The sequence below is a fragment of the Cynoglossus semilaevis genome, chromosome 16 (assembly GCF_000523025.1).
Source record: "Cynoglossus semilaevis isolate Cse_v1.0 chromosome 16, Cse_v1.0, whole genome shotgun sequence".
Taxonomy (NCBI): Eukaryota; Metazoa; Chordata; class Actinopteri; order Pleuronectiformes; family Cynoglossidae; genus Cynoglossus; species Cynoglossus semilaevis.
Genome location: NC_024322.1, coordinates 2,727,767 through 2,749,166, shown reverse-complemented (window position 1 = coordinate 2,749,166; position 21,400 = coordinate 2,727,767). Strand labels below are relative to the sequence as shown.

Below are 21,400 nucleotides of genomic sequence, written 5' to 3'. Positions count from 1 at the left end.
ACTCCGCGAGATAAATAAAAGCCCACGAACGGCCCCACACACACACACACACACACATAGACTCTCACACACACACACCTTTTTTTTTTTGGGAGGAGAGTTTGTTTTCGGGAATCAATATTTCATTCGCCTTTTCCTGCTTGTTTGAGCTCAGTCCAAGATTTTTTTTTTTTTTTTTTTCAGACGTCGGTACGAACCGAACATTGTCTCGGCAGGAAAGGAAGGCTGAACGAAAGGGAGGGAGTCGGGGGACAAACAAAAAGGGAAAAAAAGACAAGAAAAGGGACAGTTTAGATTAATTTATTGAAGGAAACGTGGAAGGAGGAGAAAATAGGAGAGTGAACAGGAGAGGGGAAGGGGGGAAATAAATCACAAAGAGAATTAGGAAATTATCCAAAGAATAAGATTAGAACTAATAAAGGATGAATATGGAGAATATGAAGGGTATGATTGGAAAGGAAGGGAAGAGGGAAGGAACAAATAAAGGAATAGGTGGGAAGGTAGGACGGGCTGAGACTGACTGAAATGAAACCTGTTCCAAAACATGTCACCTTACTGAGGACCTGGACTAAACATACTAAATACGAATATATTCACCGTATGTCACATAATATATGCGCGTATGTTTTACACCTTTCACGCACGGGACTCCATTGCGCTTCTGCCTGACAAATAATAAACAAACAAACAAACAAACAGAGAAGACAATACACGATATCACCGATAGATCGGCGATATCGATGTCCCCGAACATGGGGATATGTTTTGCGTCAATTCACCCGAATCTAATTATACGACAAGGTCAGCGGGTCAGGGAATAAAAGAAAATAATTACAAAATCATTAAATCTGTGGTCACATTAGCTACGAAACTGAGTCGTTGTAAAAAAAAAAAAATCCATGAGAAACTGCAGCACATTAAAAAAAAAAAAAATCATTATTCTACACCTGTCACTCTCAATCTCTGGGTCAGGGCCCACAGAAGGAGCGACATAAGGTTTGACTTGGTCACTGTTTTTTTTTTTTCAATCCCTTGCTTGGAAATTTTTTGATATGCATTCACAAAGGGATATTGGTTATGAAAATAAACGAATAAATAAAACACAATAAGCAAGTATATATATATATATGGATTTAACAATTACGATCATCTCCATAAATCATACATAAATGTCACAGGTCATAAATGTCAAGTTATTAGTAAGAACTTTGGTCGAATATGGGACCAAAACCATTAAGAGCCACATATTTTGACACGTCGACAATAAATTCACATCAGTGTCAACACTGAGAATCGGCTTCTCTGCTGTGATCGAAACAAATACGTTTCTATTGAAACTCACAAACAAACAAACAAACAAAACATGCCCGGTGAAGGAAAGTGAGCAGATCAGATCTTAGCAGAAGATTCTTCCAGCAGTGCTGTCATTTCTCTGTGCTGTCAGTCACGAGTTTATTATTAACACCGAGACAGAGACACACAGGTGCTCCATAGCCTGATGTATTATTAGGCTACTTATTAACATGTGTCCCGGCAGTAAAAGAAGAAGCCACACTAGGACTGTGTTCAGGTAGGACCGAGGACTGAGTGGAGTTCGTTAACAGCCAGTACCGGTGATCTGGTCTGCTCTGGACAGGTGGATTTTTTCCAGTGAACATCGACTCAAAGATCGTGGTCAGGACGCACTTGTCTTACTGTACACGGCCAAGGAGATTTCAATAGTTCCAGTGCTACACCTCCATGAAGATGTTTAACCACGCATCCTGTTCTGGAGGATAGTTTTTCAATAATGACAATGATCAGTGCTACCTGCAGTTTTAGGTTTAGGGTGTGACACTGGGTTCGATTCCCAGAGGAACCACATACTTGGCGCCACCAAGGGGCCACCTGTGGCAGCAGATCTGGTGTTGACACAAGAATTTCTTAATATTGTTTTAATGAGACTTGCGAACTCCTTTCAGGACCATAAGGATCGATCAGATGATCAGGAGCAGATAGATGGAGCGATCGTGTGAACTAAAAGTCATGCATAAAGGCTAAAATGCTAAAATGCTTTTAGCATTTTCTACTCCATCTATTGGGGAAACGTGGGTATTGCAGGGAAAAGGCAGAAGTATAATGATAATATAAATAAATTATATGATTTGGAAAAGTTTGGTGGGCCGGATCAAAAAGCTGATCGGGCCACATCCGGCCCCCGGGCCTTAGTTTGCCCATGTCCGGGATAGATGTTTGTCCCGATAATGGATGAGATTTTCTTTTTACACGTTATAGGTCCTTCTTGCTAGAACAAACAAACAAACTCTTTCTGTACATTATGATCACACTTCTACAGAAAGAATAACAGAATAGACCCTAGTATAACCCTAGTACACATTTGATATGATCTCGCGGGCCAAATATAATTACACTGTGGGCCAGATTTGGGCCCCGGGCCAGAGTTTGACATGTGTGGTGTAAACAACACCACCCAATTCACATGTTGTTGCTTTTTTTTTTGTTTTAATCATTATTAGTCTATCTCACAAAAGTTAATTGAAAATTTACCAAACGTTTGAAATAACAGCAATATTAAAATAATAAAATAAAAATAATAAATAAAGGTGGTATTAAGGCATATAATGTTCAAAGGGCAGAAAAACAATCAATAAATGCTCAGTAGGTTCCAAAGTGTCAAACATGCTGCACAGCAGCTTGTTATTGTTTAACATTTGTACCTTAATATACAACGTCTTTTCAACTTTTATTTGTCCTGTAAAGTAAAGTCTTTTCCCACAGCGAGTTGTGGCTTCGGATTAGTTTTCTAACGCCTCCTCTTCCTCCTTCTCTCCACACTACATCCCTCCCTCCCTTCTCCTCCTCTTTGTCTCTCCTCCCTTCTCTCCTCCCTCTATCAGCCAGTGCGCTTGTTGGCACAGCAGAGATTGAAAGTGACACAGTCTCTACGCCGTTTCCACTCCCGCTCCACGCCGCTCTTCACCCGTACGGACCCGGCGGTGTATTTTCCCTGCGTTTTTTTTTAAACGGTGCATTGTTTACTTCTTTCTCTCTCTCTTTTTTTAAATTATTTTTATTCCTCATATACCTTCTTTCTATCTCTGTATCCTCCGAGCCTGTGTCTGTGAGTTCACCGGGAAGAAGACTTCTCGTGCGTAAAGACGTTGCAGAGCTGAACGGCACAAGAAACCGAGAGAACCGCGCAGCAGTTGTTGTCGTTGCCAAAGTTTCTCTATCCGATTCTCCATCTATCTCTATCTCTTTTTTTTCTTCTTCCTAATTCCTTCCCTGCGGACGCACATCATTCTTCGTACCTTCGCTCCTCCGCTGCGGTCGCCGCTGCCGCCGCCGCTGCTGCCGCTGCTGCGTTCAGGCACACTCGTCTCTCTCTTTCCTCCCACCTCACACCGTCGACACTCCGTGAAACTTTGCCCGCCTCTCCGTCCTCCCCTCTTCCTCCCGCTGTCTTCCCGTGGACAGTCCTCCGAGTGCACTACGAGCGTACAACCGAACCCCAGGCCGCACAGAGCAGCTCCAGCCCTGGATTCGTTACTGCTGATCAATGGACAGAGCCTCGTCAGCGGCCAGCAGCGCTACAGACACGCGGTGAACAGTGAGTGTGCACGCTCACACACACACACACACACACACACACATACACACACACACACCCTCTCCCTCTCTCTCTCTCACACACACACATACACACACACACACACACCTACAGTACCATTTAAAAATCCATCCAACGTACCGTTACGCAAACACGTTCACCATTTAAAAATCTTTAAAAAAACGATTGTATTTATGGTTGACTATTAACAAAATAAAGCTGATTTTGATATATATTTTTTTAAATAATTACATTCAGCCATTTCTTCCTTAAATTTGATATTTACTGAAAATGTCCAATTCTTGCAGTGGTTCCGTGTTATATAAAATTTCATGTCACTCCAGTTTTATTACGGTAATGCTGTTTTTACCTGCATTTGTTTGGTAATAAATAAAATAGAGTCTGCCATGCCGTTTATTTATGCGTTACTAGCACTAGTTCCGTGCAGTTAAATGTTTTTTGTTAAACTTTAAGCTAAACAAAGTGTGAAATGACGCATTTAGGGTTTAAACATTACACAGAAGTGCAGCTGTGTGTCGGTGTTGTTAGCCTTTAATATGAATGTCTTCGCTATTAGCGGTGACGTTTCTTGTTTTAAATGTGACTTCTGGCAAAACGCCACTCATATGGAGGTGTGTGTGTGTGTGTGTGTGTGTGTGTTATAGACAACCTACGGTTTAAATATTTAAGGAGCTTGAACCGTTATGGTTCAAAGCACAAAAATAACGATTTATAAGCGACCTCGTGACGAAACGTGTCGCTTAATGGCCAAAAGGAAATGTTACTCACACTATAACAACAGAAGCAACGTTACAAGTTACGAGTTTTATTTTTTTTAAAGTTTAACAAGGGTTTGTTTTCGGAAAAACTACAAAACGACCAAGTGAAGTAAAAGCTCGTCTCACCGTGAAAGAATTAAAGGGTTCGAATTAACGTCAGACTGTGAGGAGCTCGAGTTTATGGAGCCACACTCCTCGACAGGTCAGGGTGTAACCTCTGACCTGCTCCAATTGAAATATTTCTCCTTATATGATTGGAAAAAGATCGATCACGTGATGTTTACAGTTTTCTACAGTTGGAAAAGCCGGGAAATAAAAAAAAAAGGTACTTGACAGTTATTTTCACTCTGACCCGAAAAAAAACTGTACTTGACAGTTATTTTCACTCTGACCTGGGAAGAAGGTGTGTGAACTCTGACTGAAGCAGAACTTAGAGTTACCGTGTGTGTGTGTGTGTGTGTATGCGAGTGTGTGTGTGTGTGTCTAATTCGTGGTTTATTTTTTTATAAATACACAAAAATGACGTTTTAAATCTTACTTTTATGACAGACAATAACGAACACACACACACAGCAGCAGTCAATGACAAATACACAAATATATAATGAAATAATGTGAACAGTGTGTGCCTTCGAGATTCGATTCCGTGAATAATAAGCAAACTAGAACCGACTAGTCACCTTTTTTCTTCCCTTTTTTTCTACTTCTGACTGACTGTCGACCTCCACTCCATCAGTAGTAACCGTGAAATCGACTGACATGGTGTTTTTCCCTAACGGTGATATAATGGAGAAATATGGTTAAATACTTTATTTTAAGAATTTATTTTAAGAGTACAACAGTAGGAGGAGGTCGGTGAAAGCTGCATAGACTCGACGCACAGCGGGGGGTAAAAAAAAGAAATAAAGAAATACGACTGTGTGACAAATGTGGGCAGTTTTGATGAGAGAGTGAAACACGCGTGGGGCCTGAGTCTGTTCCAATCACAGGGAACTGGAGCCAAATCAGAAACAGAGACACGTTTCTGCCGCCGCTGTCACTAACAGAACCACGCTGTGACCCGAACAAAACCATTTCCTGTTTAAGTAAAAAAAAAAAGAAAAAAAATTCCTGTTTAAGTAAAAAAAAAAGGGGAAAAAAAATCAGATTTAAACCAAGACTCAATTCTGACACTCTGACACTCAGACGAACATTAGGTTAAACAACCATAACAAAACGAGCTCCTTGTGTCGACGATTATTATTTTACCCTTTCACACGGAAAACAAAGATTGTTATTCATAGTTAATGGGAACTAACGACACAGACACATGAAGATATTTGAGTTTTCGAGTCAACGAATGGAAACAAAAAATAAGTATGGATTAAAAGGGTTTTTTTTTTAGGTTAGCAGGTGAAGACAGGTACGGATGTCCTGAAGGAGAAGAGAGAGGAAAGACACGAATCTGCTCTCTTAAAATTTAACTTAGTTTAAAAAACTTTTTTTGAAGTAGAACTTTTGTTTAAAACAATAGCTAAAAAAAACAAATTCCAGATTTTTCCAGTTATTAAACGAATCAGAAAGTTTTCACGTAGGCGTCAATAATGTGACAGAAATGTCATTTAAACACGAGTTTGTGACGTCACACAGAGAGCAGGAAACGATAAACAATGATTTATATAATTACCAGCGAGATTAATTATTATTATTATTATTAATATTATTATTATTATTATTATTATTATTATTATTATTATAGGCCTGACGGTGACCGTTTCAGGCAAAATTCAGAATTAATATTAGAGTTAAATGAAAACTTTCAGGCAGCCGCTTATTTTTATTTAAATACGTATTTAACCTAAAGGGCAGATTAAAATAATAATAATAATAATATACCATCAACTATTAAAATTAAAATATATTTGATAAAAGTAAAAACATGACGTCTGCCAGGAGGTAATAATAATAATAATAATAATAATAATAATAACAATAATAATACGATTATTCCTGTTAGAGAAATTTCAATCTAAATATCAGTAATAAATAATAATAACCGTCATAATGAGACTTTGCGTCTTTGGGTGCAGTTGTGCGAGAACATGTTGTCTTTGGTTTCAGTGACGGCGTTTGTATGATTTAAGGGTCTACACACGTCACGAATATTGGTCTGTTGGGAAACGAGTACATGTATGTGTGAGTGAAAGACAGTGGCAGCCGTGTCATCGTACTGACAACAGTATTGTTCGTACATGAATGCATTTGTTCATTGTAATACTTTCAATATGTTCGATTTGATTTGAGTCTTGGAGAAATAGAAAAAAGACATTTCTAATTCTGATATTCACAACACTTTTTAACACATCGTTTAATGCTTTAGTTCTTCTTAAGTTCTGATAAAAAAACCATATTTTTATTGTTCTTCCGTTTCCGTTGCACTAAATGTGAATTGCTCACGTCTGACCTTTGCAGTACATTTTTAAATTAAATTTATTTCAATCTAAGTTAAGCTAAGATTTGCTGCAAGTTTGTTTTTACTATTTTTTACCTGTAGAAAAAAATACTAATATCTTTTTATGTTTTTTTTATTATTTAAATGTATTAGTAGCTTTTCTAGACTAGAGAATTTTAGAAGTCATATTTTCTTAAGAAAGAAAATACAATCTATACAATCAAAACACACATTTTTGTATTTATTTTATCTTATTTCATCTTCGTTCACTAATGAAGTCCTATTTCTGAGCTTCATTATAGAGAGTTTTAGGCTCTGGTGGGCAGAAAATGAAAAACTATTGTTTATAACAAATTAAATATTCAGGACATTTAAAAAAAGATTGTTTCAGGTTTTAACATAATTACATATACAGCACGGAGATTAAAAAAACATGTCATTTAAAAGATAATATTCTCAAATAAAACGTTTTTTTTCTCCATATCATGTCAAAAAGTTCCAACAATCACTATTTAACCTTTGAATGGCTATACAAAAATGGCCAAAAACTGAAATGAATTGACATTTTGGATAAAAAAAAAAAATTATGTAAAGCCATAGAAATTGAATAAATGCCGGTAAAACCTCGAGAAGCCCATGTTTAATGTCCAAAAACTGCTCTGATAAGTGGAGCTGATGATAAGAAATTAATGATGGTGTCATGGTTTTACAGTGTGTTAGCAGATACCTGCTCACATAAGTAACACAGGTGTGTCTGTGCTGCATTAGACCATAGATAAGATAGTGGAGGGAGAACAAGAGAGAGGGAGAGAGAGATTCACAGCCTCATTCACTCAGTTTATCATCACTCATGACAAAGTCAAAAGTAAGCGGGGAGAATCTGACCTTAAGACGTGACCTTATTTCTCTTCTTTCCTTTTTTTCTAAAAAAAAAAAAAAAAATCTCAGCGTTTATTCCCGCTGTGGCGAAGCTGCTGAAGCTGCTGAATCTGCGGTTGGGTTTTGGACTCTCTCTGAGGTTTTACACATATGAGCGGCCGCTTTCTGACCGGGACAGAGAACTGAGAAAGCCACACTTGAGTAATAGAACTGGTATATGCCACTAGAATATGACTTCGGTTTAGTCACAGATAGAGGCAGCTATTATTAGAATGGATTTAAATCACTTGTAGGTCAGCGCAGGGAAGAAAAAAAAAGACTTTAATCATTTTAATAATCATTGAATAATCCTACTTTAATTTTAACCTTAATTCAAAAATAAAAAGTGAAGCAGTAGAAAAAGCACAAGGCCAAGGTAAATGTAAATCATATACAGCAGGCATGGGCAAACTAAGGCCCGGGGGCCGGATGCGGCCCGTTCAGCTTTTTAATCCGGCCCGCCAAACTTTTCCAAAATACAATTTATCTATATTATCATTATACTTCTGCCTTTTCCCTGCAATCACCATGTTTTGGCGTAGAAAATGATAAAAGCATTTTAGCATTTTAGCATTTTAGCCTTTAAGCATGACTTTTACATGTCATTTATCTTCACACAAACGCTCCATCTGTCTGCTCCTGACCCGGCCCCCCCCCCCCGTTCAATTTTAGGACAGTTGTGGCCAGCGAGTCAGAAAGTTTGCCCACGCCTTGTATACACACTGTTTATCTGAATGCACAGTTGAATCCATGTTTTTCCTTATGAGGAAAAACATTGTCAAGAAAAGTATTAAACTACTTAAACTAGTGTTTCTATCAAACCGTATTGAACCCAGTGATAACAGTTGATAGGACCCAGTGTGTGAACGGTGAATTTGAACGTGTGCGTCGGCTCCCGTCACATTCATTTAATGATAACGTGGATAACGTTGTGTTTTTTTTTTTTTGCCTGTGTGTGTGTGTGCATGCGTGTGTGGTCCCTGGTAGTGTTTTGCAGCACACACTATTGCTGTGGTAGCTCTCTGGCTGTGGCTTGTGCGGCTTCTGTCCGCGTGTGACACACACGTGTGTGAGAGACTGTGTGTGAGATCGCTTACTCACTTCGAGTGAGTATTCTGTCCGACAAAGACGAGGTCAAGGTCGTTAATGCCTTCAATATCAAATGAAACGTTATTCGGTTGGGAGCTAAATGTGTTTCCCATCAGCCCTCACTCCCACTCCTTCAGCCCTCACTCCCCTCATTAATTTTCCCCACCCTGTGTGCTCGTGTGTGTGTGTGTGTGTGTTTTGTGAAGGCCTCTCCTCTTCCTCACACCAACACTCACAACTTCCTCTCAGTGTTGGCTCTAGTCTCTCTCCCTTCTCTCTCTCTCTCTCTCCCTCAGTCAGTGACACATCTGAAGGCCATAAACGGCAGATTCCACACTAATGTAACTTCCCGAACAGCAATCATTTGCCATAAACAACCTCGTAAAAAAAAACGTGCGTAGTTGTTTTCCTGTTTTGTTTTTGGACACTCTAGCGACACTCTAGCGACAACGGTGGCGACAACAATAACAATGCGCGTATGTCTCGGTGTCCGTTCTGCTCGCTGGTACTGTGAGCCTCTGTAACATAATGCTCAGTTTGCCAGGATAAAGTCGTGACGATGTTGGTTGCGTTTGAGGAATTTGACCGTGTTATGACGTGTTAGCTTGCTAGCTCTAGGTTCTTCAGTTCTCCTGTCTTTGTGCTTTCCGTAGACTCAACAGGTTGGTGGTTGGTGGTTTAGCGCCGTTAGACGTTGAGCTATTTTTCGGGACAGTAAACTTAGCTAAAATTAGCTCAATTAGCTATATATATATATCCTAGCTTGTCTGTAGGTGGTGGATGCTAAATTGAGAGCATGACGATGGCTGAAATAACTGTTAAAGAATTCAAAATGGCTGACCTGTTGGATTCAGCAAAGCCATGTGTATCAGGTTAGCAGATAACCTGAATTTGCCGTCTGTAGGAAAATGGCTTTCCAGGGCTGACAGTTAGGTGTCGCTGGCGGGACACTTTTATGCGCTCGTCATTGTTCTTAACTATATCTGTTTGAATCAAAACGCTTGCAATGTGAATTAGGAACTACAACGAATTACAAGGCAGAAGCAAACATTTGTGTACGTCCCTGCCTCCTTCATGTCCGTCTGTTTATACATGTGTTCGTGTTGTTCTTTTAAAAGCCGCCCCCCACCCCCCCACTCCTCCTCCCTCCTCCTTGTGTGCCTTCCTTTATCTGTGACTGCAGAGCCAAGCATTAACCAATAGCTTGATAACCCGGCTATAAAATAGGTTCAGGAGTGAAAAGGAGCAGCTGTATCTCCTGGATATCTCCCCATAGGTGACGCAAATCTCATTTACCTTTCTATCAGTGCTAATAGTGCCCTTATGGGTCAACCTTTCCTCTCTTTCTCTCTCTCTCTCTCTCTCTCTTTCTCCCCCACTCTCTTTCTGGTTTGCATGTTAAAGGCACAAGGCCTTCATCAGCCGACATGTATCGTAACGGTTAAAAACTGAAACCAGAGCAGCAGGAAGAGGCCAAGTAAGTTTTGTTTTGTTTTTTTTTCACTCTTAAAATGCTCCAGTGTGTAACATTTAGGAGGGTTTACTGACAGAAATTGAATAAACTGCCTCTAAGTAGGTTTGTATATGTATATAATAAAAGTTGTTTTGGTTTTGTAACATAGAAGAGGCCTTTCATATTTACTTAAGGCGGAGGGGCCCTCTGTGATATAAATCTATATGTTTCTACAACGGCTCAAACAGACAGAACCAGACAGCGAGGTTTTCCCTCTGACGTCTCGAGGAAGACGACTTATTGAAGATGTAAAAAATTAGCAGGGACTCAAGGCGAATTCCTCCAAATGTGAAATCTGAGTTGAAAATGTCCGGCCAGGCCTCCGCGGCACACAGTAGAAAAACAGACTGTCAAAATGTCTGTACACGTTTGGTGGAAAACGTTAAGAAAAGAAGCATTAATCACAACGTAGCTGCTAAAAACTCAAAGGACAGCTAAATGTTAGCCCAACCGAGCTAAATGGTAGCAGGAAGACGAAGTTAACAAAAAGAAAGGAGGACTGTTTTTTTTTTTTTTTTTCCAAACTAAGAGACAAATGTCCAGTCACAATTCGGTTGCTTTTTCCTCTTTTCTGTTTTATTTTGAAGTGCGTTTAAATTCAAAAGCCCTAACTTTCAACTAAAGAAATTAATATTTAAGGTCAGTAGAGAGAACAATCAATTTAAGATAAACTGAGTATTAATTTAGCTAAAAAAATGGGCTAAAAACAATACCAGAACTTGACACAAGATAGCTGCACAAAAGAGTTAGCTAAAAAGTTCAATAGTTAGGAAATTAGCATGAATGGCTCAAAGATAAGTACATTTTTCAGATGGATGTCATTAAAGGTGGAGTTTTGGTAAAAAATAGGGTAACAAACGACAATGTTTAAGATAAAACACAGCAAATGTCCAGAAAAGTAGAGCACGGATCAGAGTGGGGAGCACAGAGAACAGTTTTTACCGTCAGTCTAGTCAAAATTCGCCAGGGTCTAATTTTTGGTCTGACCTTGAAATTACAGGTCAGGCTCTGTTTGTGTGTCTGTTTATGGACACGTTGTTTATAGGTGTGTGTCGCTGCTGGCTCTTCAATCACGCAGTTCTCCGGGTGTGTCGACTATTTATTTATTTTTGTTTTTTACTCTGCAATCTTGTTCCTGGCTCTGTCTCTCTTTTCTCTCCCCGTATTTGTTTTGTCTAGAACGTGTAATAATGTGGAATTTGATGTCGGAGCCTTATCATCAAAAAAACACGGTGGTGCGCCAGGGTTGGAAGGGGATGCGGGACAAACATGACATGAGCAATCTCCACGTTTTTCTTTTAAAACATTTCATACCTATAAAATGTTTTGTACCTCATTTCATAAAAAAAAAATCTGTTCTTGGGAAAATTATAATTTTAGGATTTTATTAAGTTGTTTTTTTTGTGTCATTAACACTTGTTTTTAGTTAAAAAAATATAATGACGGAATCTGTCATTTCGGACAATATTGTTATATCCAATTTTTGTTTGTTAAGACTGTGTCGCTGAGGTTGCTCTGAAAGGAGTTCTGATGACTAAGACGTGCACGCTCCAAATAAATGCCCACAATAAAACGGCGACTTTAACGAGACGCTATTAAACTTTTTAAAACTCTTATTCCTTGCATAAGTTCTCTAAGTCATATGACCAGTTGCTTTTAATGCGGGCATGACAATGATTATCAGACCATATAAAGCAGAGGTGTCAAACTCATTTTCAACTGGGGGCGAGGTGGCATATCAGCCACACAGCTCCTCTTGAAGGGCCGGTTGTAACTGGTCGACTGTATAGATGTAACTACTCCATAACCGATCAATACATGTTTCTGCAATTGATTATTATTTATTCAAGTTACAAAAATAGTATAGATTGCTCTGTGTATTAAAAAAAAAATCTTTTAATTTATCAGGTTCAGAAACTCACGATTGCTCTGTGTATTAAAAAAACATCTTTTAATGTATCAGGTTCAGAAACTCAGCGGCATGGATTTTATTATAAGACAATTAAATGCTTTTTAAGCTGCAGTGGGCCACAAAAAGTCACTTTGGCGGACCGAATTTGGCCCACGGGCCTTGAGTTTGACACGCGCTTTAACGAATGCCGTGTCCTAATTTTTGTTTATTTCTTGAACAAAGACTCAATATGAGGACACGTTAATAGTATTGTGGACAGGATATCACAACATCCTCAGTCCTAAAGCTGATAAACACTAATCTGCTTTCTGTTATTACCGCACTTGTGTTGGGCAACAGTCTCTGGTTGCGGGTAAGCATGATTTTTACGTCTCATCCCTCCTCAAAGGCTTAACCCGGCACTAAAAAGCAGTCATCCATGGACGACTTATCAGTCCTCAAACAATGAGATCGTTATCATCATCATCACTGTCGTCGTCGTGGTCGCCTTTGTGTTCCTCTGTCTGTCTTAAAATGATCTGCACTGTTGGATAAGACGGCGATAACCGGAGCAGTTAATAAAGAAGAGATAAGATGAGGAGTTGAGTCGAGTTTCTGCCATGGAAACAGGCAACAAGTGTAATGTCTTTTTGATAAGAGGACACCGATTTCCCAATTTATGGCCTCTGTGGACAGCTGTCATGTTCCTCCCACTCAGAGTGTACAATTAATTATTAGGCACTTCCATGGAAATCTTGAAAACCCCCTTAAAGGAACAGTACACTGCAAACATACATACAGTTGACACTAATGGAGATTTTGTTTTGAAAACCTAATCCACTTCCTGCCAAAATATTTCACTGATGAAAGGAAAATATACAGTTTAGAGCAAGGGTCACCCAGCCTTTCTGAAACCGAGAGCTACTTCAAGGGCACTTAGTAATAAAGAGAGCTACTTGTTTAATACACATTTCACAAACAACGTAATAATAATCAGTTGTGGGACATCCAATAGCAGACACTCTTCTTACCATCGTCATTGCACCCATTTGAATATCACTGCAAGTGGAACTGATTCAAAAAGCACAGTAACAGTACAATTTTTGGACCCTCTTGTTGACTAGTTTTATTTTTAGAACATAGCCTGCGGGCACCTTAGGTAGTCCATGGGGACTACCAGGTGGTAGTATACCAGGTACTCCTGGTTTAAAGCTATCCAAATATTAAATGTCATTGAAAAAAAAAAATTCTCAGAAAGAAGAGTATTTTTTTACTGCTGTACCTGACATCTAGATTAGATTAGATTGGATTAAAACAGATTAGATTAGAGGAGATTAATCTGAACTTTATTGATCCCACACTGGGGAGGAACAGATAGAACTGTTCAATAAAAACAAGAATCTTTCAAATGTAAGAGACAGTAATAATACAAATATTATGGAAAATACGATTTAAAAAATTCTCAAAGTGGGGGGCGCGGTACCGGAGTGGGGCACAGTGCCATTGTGGGGGCGCGCAGATGGAATGAATGAATGAAACTTAACACAGCGATTAGATTAGATTGGATTAAAACAGATTAGATTAGAGGAGATTAATCTGAACTTTATTGATCCCACACTGGGGAGGAACAGATAGAACTGTTCAATAAAAACAAGAATCTTTCAAATGTAAGAGACAGTAATAATACAAATATTATGGAAAATACGATTTAAAAAATTCTCAAAGTGGGGGGCGCGGTACCGGAGTGGGGCACAGTGCCATTGTGGGGGCGCGCAGATGGAATGAATGAATGAAACTTAACACAGCATACTGTCCAATGTTGTAAATGTTTAACAAGAGACTGGGGAAAAAACTGATTGGTTGAAGGAGGTGTGAAAAAGAGGCTGTTTTTTAAAATTCTTGCTCTTTTGCTGTGTCTAAAAATCTAAAAATTGTTTATTAAGTTTGGGAACCACTGGGTTGTTACACAAAAGCAAGTTATATTGCACTTCACCTTGCACTCACGTTCACATTTCTTTCTCTGTGCACTTAATGCAATGACCACAATCAAAACAGGCCTCAGATGATATCAAGAAATGACATAACTAGTGCAAAACTACTGTAGGTGGAGGAATGTCTTATCTTCACCCGCATGGCACCAGGTGAACGAGGGTTCATTAAAAAAAAAGAGCTATCTGTGAATAAAAAACAAACAAACAAATATCATGTAATAGACACAGGATGTCGGCTGAGATTAGCGCGTGTCTGAGTGTCTGTTCTGGCTGAGATGGAGAGATGTCGGTGAGGTCCGATGATAGGGATCGTCGTAGCACAGATGTGGAGGTGGAGAAGCTGCCACAGGACGAGACACGCATGATGACAAATTCTGTAGTGGATTATTTTCAGTGAAAAAAAAAAAGTTAAATAAAATAAAAGGTTTGATTTGTCTCTCCCCACTGGTCTGGTGGATGATAGTTTGACTTGTCTGTACAGGTTTATCTCTCAGTACATCTAAAGCTGTCTGTCTGTTTGGTCTGTGGCAGGGGTGTCCAACTCATTTGGGTTCAGGAGCCACATACAGTCTGATTAGATGTCAAGTGGACTGGATTAGTACAATCACGACATAATTACCCATAAATAACGACAAGTGCACGTATTCCCCTTTGTTGTCATGCAAATAGGTACAAATATTTTGGGAAATATCAATATTTAATGAAAGATCTTTTGACAAAACGTCACGAACATGACTTGTGTACATTTCTGACTTTCAAAATTCATCCAGCGGGCCAGAATGAACCACCCAGTGGGCCGTTTTTGGCCCCCGGGCCTCATGTTTGACACCCCTGGTCTATGGTACGGTGACAGACAGCCCATCACTGTAGAACAGCAGCAGCAGCTCTGGCTGTAAATCTGTGCCGACAGTGATTTTCCTCTGACGTTTCATGATTTTCAGTTGTTCTTTATTATTGTAGCTACAACAACGCTGTCAATGGTTCAGATTTATTTACAGGGCCTCCCTTTTTTTTTCAGCGAGCCTCACACAGTGAATTATAGTTCACATCTAAACTCATTGCTTCCCACTCACTCAGACCCTTTGAACTATTTTTCCCTCCCTTCTAATAAACTCTGCCACAGTTTTTAATCACGCCAAAGCTAATGTTTTTAATTTATTATTCATTTTGAATTTTTTTTTTTTTTGCCTGAGCTCTTAAGACCTGTTCCTTCTGTTGGTGGTGGGTGGCTGTGGTGCTGTGTAGAAAGGCCTTAGTATAGAAGGTATATTGAAGAAATAAAAACTTTAACAGTAATATAGAAGGTATATAATAATTGAAGAAATAAAAACTTTAACAGTAAACTGCTGATCTACTGGTGCCCCCTGTGGTCAGTTTGGGTCATGTAAGGAAATGGATATCTGTGAAATCATCAACAGAATTGCCAAAATAACACATTAGAGCAGTGTTTTTCAACCTTGGGGTCACGACCCCACATGGGGTCGCCTGGGATTCACATGGGGTCGGCTGAAATGTCTGTTATATTTTCACTTTGAAGAATATAAACTCGAGTTCACTCAAACTCTTCTATACACGATTTCTTCCCTTCATTTCACCTCAGTTCATTTTTCATTTCTCTCCCTGCCTCCTGTATAAAGGAGAAGAGGTGGACATCCATGGTGTCTCATACCAGGGGTTGAGAAGGGGGTTGTGGGTAAATAAGGCAGTCCATTTGGCTAAAGTGTGTTGGCTGCCTTTTTGATATTTTGGCTTTGGTCCCCCGTCTGTTAGGCCTGGCAGCGTCTTTGATGTCATTACCCCGAATTAGACAATTGGCTGGTGTACCCTTATCAAGGGACGCTAACCCGAGAGACTCTAGCCCTCTCTTTGTACGCATATATGTCCACATGTGCTATGGCTTTTAGTCCATATGCTCAGCTGTTATAAAATTGGGATATGAATGTGAAAGAGTTTATGACAGCTTGCCATGAAAAGAATCAGTATTTGAAAAACAAGTAAAAGAAACCAGCCAGGAAGTGTGAAGGCTGGACTAGCCAATAAACACTGTACAGCATTTTAATTTTAATGATAGAAATGAGAAAAGTGTTTTTTATTCAAAAAAACGTTAATTTTATTATATGATATTGTGTATAATATAATAAAGTATTATTTTATTATTATATTATATTACCGTAATTTCCGGTAAAAGCCGGAAACCCTGCGGCTTAAACAATGGTGCGGCTAATTTATGGATTTGTTACGGCACTCCGAGTTGAGTGGCGAGAAAACATTTATCATGCGAAGAGCAACTTTTGCTCAAGTCTGCAAGTGTATCCTTAGTGGAGCAGAGTGTAAAACTCCACTTTTAGCAACGGCGTTCGATAGGCTGGACTGCTGCGCGATGAAGACGACGACACAAGCTCAAGTGCAAATTTGCCTCGAGACGAAAGTCACATTGAGAGCGACCGAGAAAGTGTGTGACGCAGCATTTCTGATGCTGTTCAATTCCGACACCGAAGGAGATGTCTTTAGTGGTTTTAGTGCGCAGGAGGAAGATGAAGATAACGGTCAATTGTTTTTCTGGTAGGCTATTGCGTGTTGTATTAGTAGCGTATGTCTGTCTGTGAATCGCTGTGTGTGTATGTGCGTGAGGCGCGCGCGAGATAACGGTAGCTTAGAAGTTTGAGCTCTGTCGTGTTGAAGCGCGAGTTGGTCGTTAATAAGCGGTTAAAACGCTGTTTATGTACCGAGTTTATGTGCTCGGTGTGTTTATGTGCTCGGTGTGTCTGATAATAAAGACTTCCAGAAACTTCCCTGTTTCTGTTTACCTCTGCTACGGACAAGCGCAAAGTGAAGGGAGTTAGCCCCGAAGGCTAATGTTAGCTTCGAGCATGTGTATTTCAACTACGGTCGGGGGCGCCGAAGCAGGAAAGAGGTAACTGTGTTTCAGGCACTGTTCGAAAAATAAGTATTTGTTTGATTAAAAATGAAAAAAAATCTTTCTCTATAGACATATTTTTGTGTAAATATCCAACGTTACAACGTGTACACCTGTGGCTTATAAAGAAGTGCGGCCTATATACGCACAATCATTTTTTTTCTTTTGAAATTTAGTGGGTGCGGCTTATGTTCAGGTGCGCTCAATAGTCCGGAAATTACGGTATATTATATTATTTTTCACTCAAGGTGTAATGGCAGGGCGCTTATGTTCATGTATGCTAAATATTTATATTGCTAAACTTGAAGTGATCCATGAAAACATCCATGAAACGACCATCAGCTCCCCACTGATCCCGCTCTCCCCGCATGTCTTTGACATCTACAAAGCCGTTAATTATTGAAGACTGCAACCTGTAAAATGGGTCACAAATGTACAGTTCATTTTAAAAGGATGGAAAATAACGTCCATAAACAATGGGGCAGTGCAGTTTTTTTTTTTTTTTTAGAAAACAGCAGTAAACAGTGCATTTTTCTGCACTAATTTTAAATGAAACTGGAAAAATAGTTTCCGCATTTACAGTGTCTACATATTTTGAGTCTCTATTTAAGAAAAATCTGTGTTTTTTTTTATCAGACTCGTTCTCTCTGGCTGGAACTCCTCTGGGGATCTGGAGGAGAATGGAGAGAGGAGGAGAGAGTCCCATCACCCAGGACAGTCCAGAGACGAGGGGAGGCAGCCCAGACCTTGGTGGTCTCCCACCACCGGGGAAGAAAAGCCGTCTGGAGCTCAATGGGAGCCCGACTGGACCGCGCATACGACACAATGGAGCCCCGCCCAGACTCTTGGGAGGTGAGTAATACCATTTAGATCCAAGGCAAAAGTTTCTGCAATATTAACCTATAAAATGCTGATTTAACAAAAATAATGAAATAGTGTTCATTGTGTTCGGCTCTCGGTGGGGTGTTGTTGTGTTGGAGCATTGCAGGGACAACAGTGGTAATGTAAAAGTCTGGGGGGTAACTGTACGACAGCCTCACCAAATAAAGCAGATTGCTCCATATAAATAAGATTTATAGAAACTCACCCCGGGTTATCGATCCCTGCATTCATTGTAAAAGTTTTTATTACCTTACGTGGGTTCGTACAGTCCCCTCTTATTAGTATTGGTGGCGTTTATGTCTGCAATTATATTTAGTTTTTCTTGTGTTTCTTTACCCCCCAATTCAAGGAAAAAGGTCATCTCACATTAAAGGCATTGAGTTCAAGCGTTCAAAGCACTGGGTTGGAAAAATAAAAGAATATAGGAATAAGGTCCAAATTGAACACTAAACTGAACTGAGCACTGAACTCAAAGGTAATTGAAAAACATTTCTGTTTTTAATAAGAATTTTAAAGAGAGTCAGCCATGCGGTTTGTCAAATATTCAAGTGACGATGGAAACAAAATTCGCAAAATATTTGTTGACTTCCTGCTGTCGCCAACAGTCAAGCACAAAACACAGTTGCTTGACTTTTGGCTACAGCCGGAAGTCAACGAAGTAACAGGAGTATTTATTATACTTTAAATACACTTTACTATATTTATGTAAGAAAGACAATATTTCTATGGTCTTTAATTTTTTTTAAATACAAAAATATTAACAACAATTTATTGCTGCATATGAGCTAGCTACGTCCTCACAACTATCCATTGCTGCATATGAGCTAGCTACGTCCTCCACACTCAGGATGTTGTTGACAGTGCTGTTACCAATATTAAGCTACTATTAGCAACAAAAAACCTGACAGCAACTCAGGTCTTTGAATAATTTGAGACTTTCTCTGAGTTCAATACTCTACTTCTTTGTGATGTTTCATTCACAGTCATCATGGAAATAAACATTAGGGTTAGAAGGCAATATATTTAACAGTGGACTAGAAGTTGGACAGTATAGATATATTCTGGACAGATGGTGTCTTCTACTTTAAAAAATTAGACACTTAAGGACTCTCAGTTGTCAAATACTACTCATCACTTCAAATAAAACCACTATTGTAGTAGCTGTGATTAAAAACAGGAAAAAAGAGAGAAAAAAATATTAGAAAATTATTGGACGGAGCATCGGAGAGGAAGGACTATTAGGAAGGGGTTTCCTGCTCTGAAATAATGACGGGTTTGCTTTGAAGACAGGAAACTGAACGTATCTCCTCTAAACCACACGGCCTCCAAGAGTGGTGGCCCACACACACACACACACACACACACACACAGACACGCAGCCCATATGTTCACGTTTAGAAATGTCTTCGATCACGCCCAAGAGGTGCTGCCAAAATACTAAACCACTCGCACTACACTGACAGATACACACACACACACACACACACACACACACAGAGGTTATTTTATTTCTAACCTAAATCTTTGTAATGAACTTGTAAGACCAGGTATTGACCTCAAGAATAAGATTTTTGTTTTTTTAAATATTATCGTTCCATCAGCGTGTTGATAAGAAAACCTGAAGGACTTTTGTTTGGGTTTTAAATCAGAGAGTAAGGTGGACATGTATGGGAAAAAATGGAGCCAACCCCTACTGGCTGACCATGGTATTGTACCATATATATATATTTTTTTTAATATATGCATAATATTAACTTATATAACTTATATAGATATAACATCTCTCTGCACAGCATGTCCTAAACATGATCACACACACACTCTCGGATACACACTTACACTTGTATCTTATTCAAATATAACTGTTCACTTATCCCCATACATATTAGAGGGATTAGAGGTTTGAGGCAACATCACATCATCCAAACCAGACAGAAAGAGAGAGAGAGAGAGAGAGAGTCAGCGGACAGAGAGCATGGCGCTGGATTAAAGAGGGGAAGAGAGAGAGGGAGAGAGAGACAGAGAGAGGCAGAGTTGCTGCTGCTCTGTGTTGACAGTTATATTTCCCTGTTGGGGGAAATTCACTTACTTGAATTGGCTCGATGCTCCAGTGTGTAATTCACTCCATGAGAGCCTGGAGGACTGGGAGCAGCGTGATTAATGAGGAGGAAATAGAAATATAGGAATTGACTGATTAAAACTAGGGGAGGGGTGGGAGGCGGATCGGCGTGTGTATGAGTGTGTGTGTTAATGCTGGGAAAGGGCAGCATATAAATGCACGTGTGTGTGTGTGTGTGTTAGCATTGTGGTCCTTATCTGCATGTGTGTCCTGTATTATTAGAGCTGGGACGCTGCCTAATGCCGGCAGTCCATCATTTCTTCAGAGAGCTCTAATGAATTGGCTGTTGACAGGTGGCTCCAAACCAAAAGCCTTTTAGGAAAAAAGGTTGATATTGGAGAAGAAGGATTGATATTGGTGCAGGAAGTCAAAACGATGAGGGGAAAACTTTGAATTACTGTAACCAGATATGGAGATGGAGCGAGTGGCTCGTCGCCACTCTAACCTCAGGCTGGATTTAAAATATTTGTTAAAATTAGAGGTTGGCAGATACGGCTTTTTCTGAACAGTTTAAAAGCGGAGCGTCCGACAGCCCCGTATTTAACGAGGATTTTCATTTGATTCCTTTTTTTAGTTTTTCACTAAACTAATGACTGATGACCCCTGAGATCTACTAAATGTCAAACGCCGTTCCTTACAGGAAACAAGAACAGAGAGAGGTGAATTTGTGTAATGACCTCACTCAGAGTCTTTTAACAACTGTGCATATTTGAAACACTTCCAGTTCTGGAACCAACTTTGGAGCCAGCTGGCACCTTCATACTTTAAGAAATTGGTTCACTTCTCACTGGGAACCAGAGGATACAGGTTCTTCTCCGTTAACCGTTACATCATCGACGGACAGGTCAACAGAACAGAAGTAGGAAGTGCTTCACATCCAAATTAACAATGTCCAATGAGCTATCAACAATGGCGCGGTATTACTGACAGTAACGGCTGATACCGGCCGACCGGTCCTTGGTACAAAAAGGTTGGAGACCACTTGTCTACAACAATTCAGAAGAAATTAGAGGGCAGCATAATGTGGAATTATGACATTTATGAAAGAAGTTTTTAGTTGACTTTCAATAAACCACCATATTACCAGAAGCAACAATTTTGTTTTCAAGAAATAGTAAGTAAATATAAAGGAGAACATAGCATTAAATTACATGCATCAAAAGAGAAAGCTATATTAGCCTAAAATTGTGAGTAATGTTTTAAAATAATACTCCAAAAACCTGAATCATAAAGGGAATAAAGCCTCTAACTAAAAAAAAA

General features: G+C 39.4%; 1 protein-coding gene across 5 annotated transcripts in view; it reads left to right on the top strand.

Moving 5' to 3' along the window:
* The first annotated feature begins 3,159 nt into the window (after positions 1–3,159).
* satb2 (SATB homeobox 2) overlaps positions 3,160–21,400 on the top strand; it is a 51,710-nt gene continuing 33,469 nt past the window's right edge. For 2 of the 5 annotated variants that reach the window (XM_017039709.2, XM_017039708.2), the window contains exons 1-2: positions 3,160–3,610; positions 17,776–17,991. In XM_017039709.2, the coding sequence (XP_016895198.1) occupies positions 17,820–17,991 (172 nt within the window). In that variant the 5' untranslated portion in view covers positions 3,160–3,610; positions 17,776–17,819. Of the gene's footprint in view, positions 3,611–16,426; positions 16,785–17,775; positions 17,992–21,400 lie in introns of those variants that run through there. The other 3 variants (XM_008328015.3, XM_017039705.2, XM_017039706.2) reach the window with 2 other exon arrangements.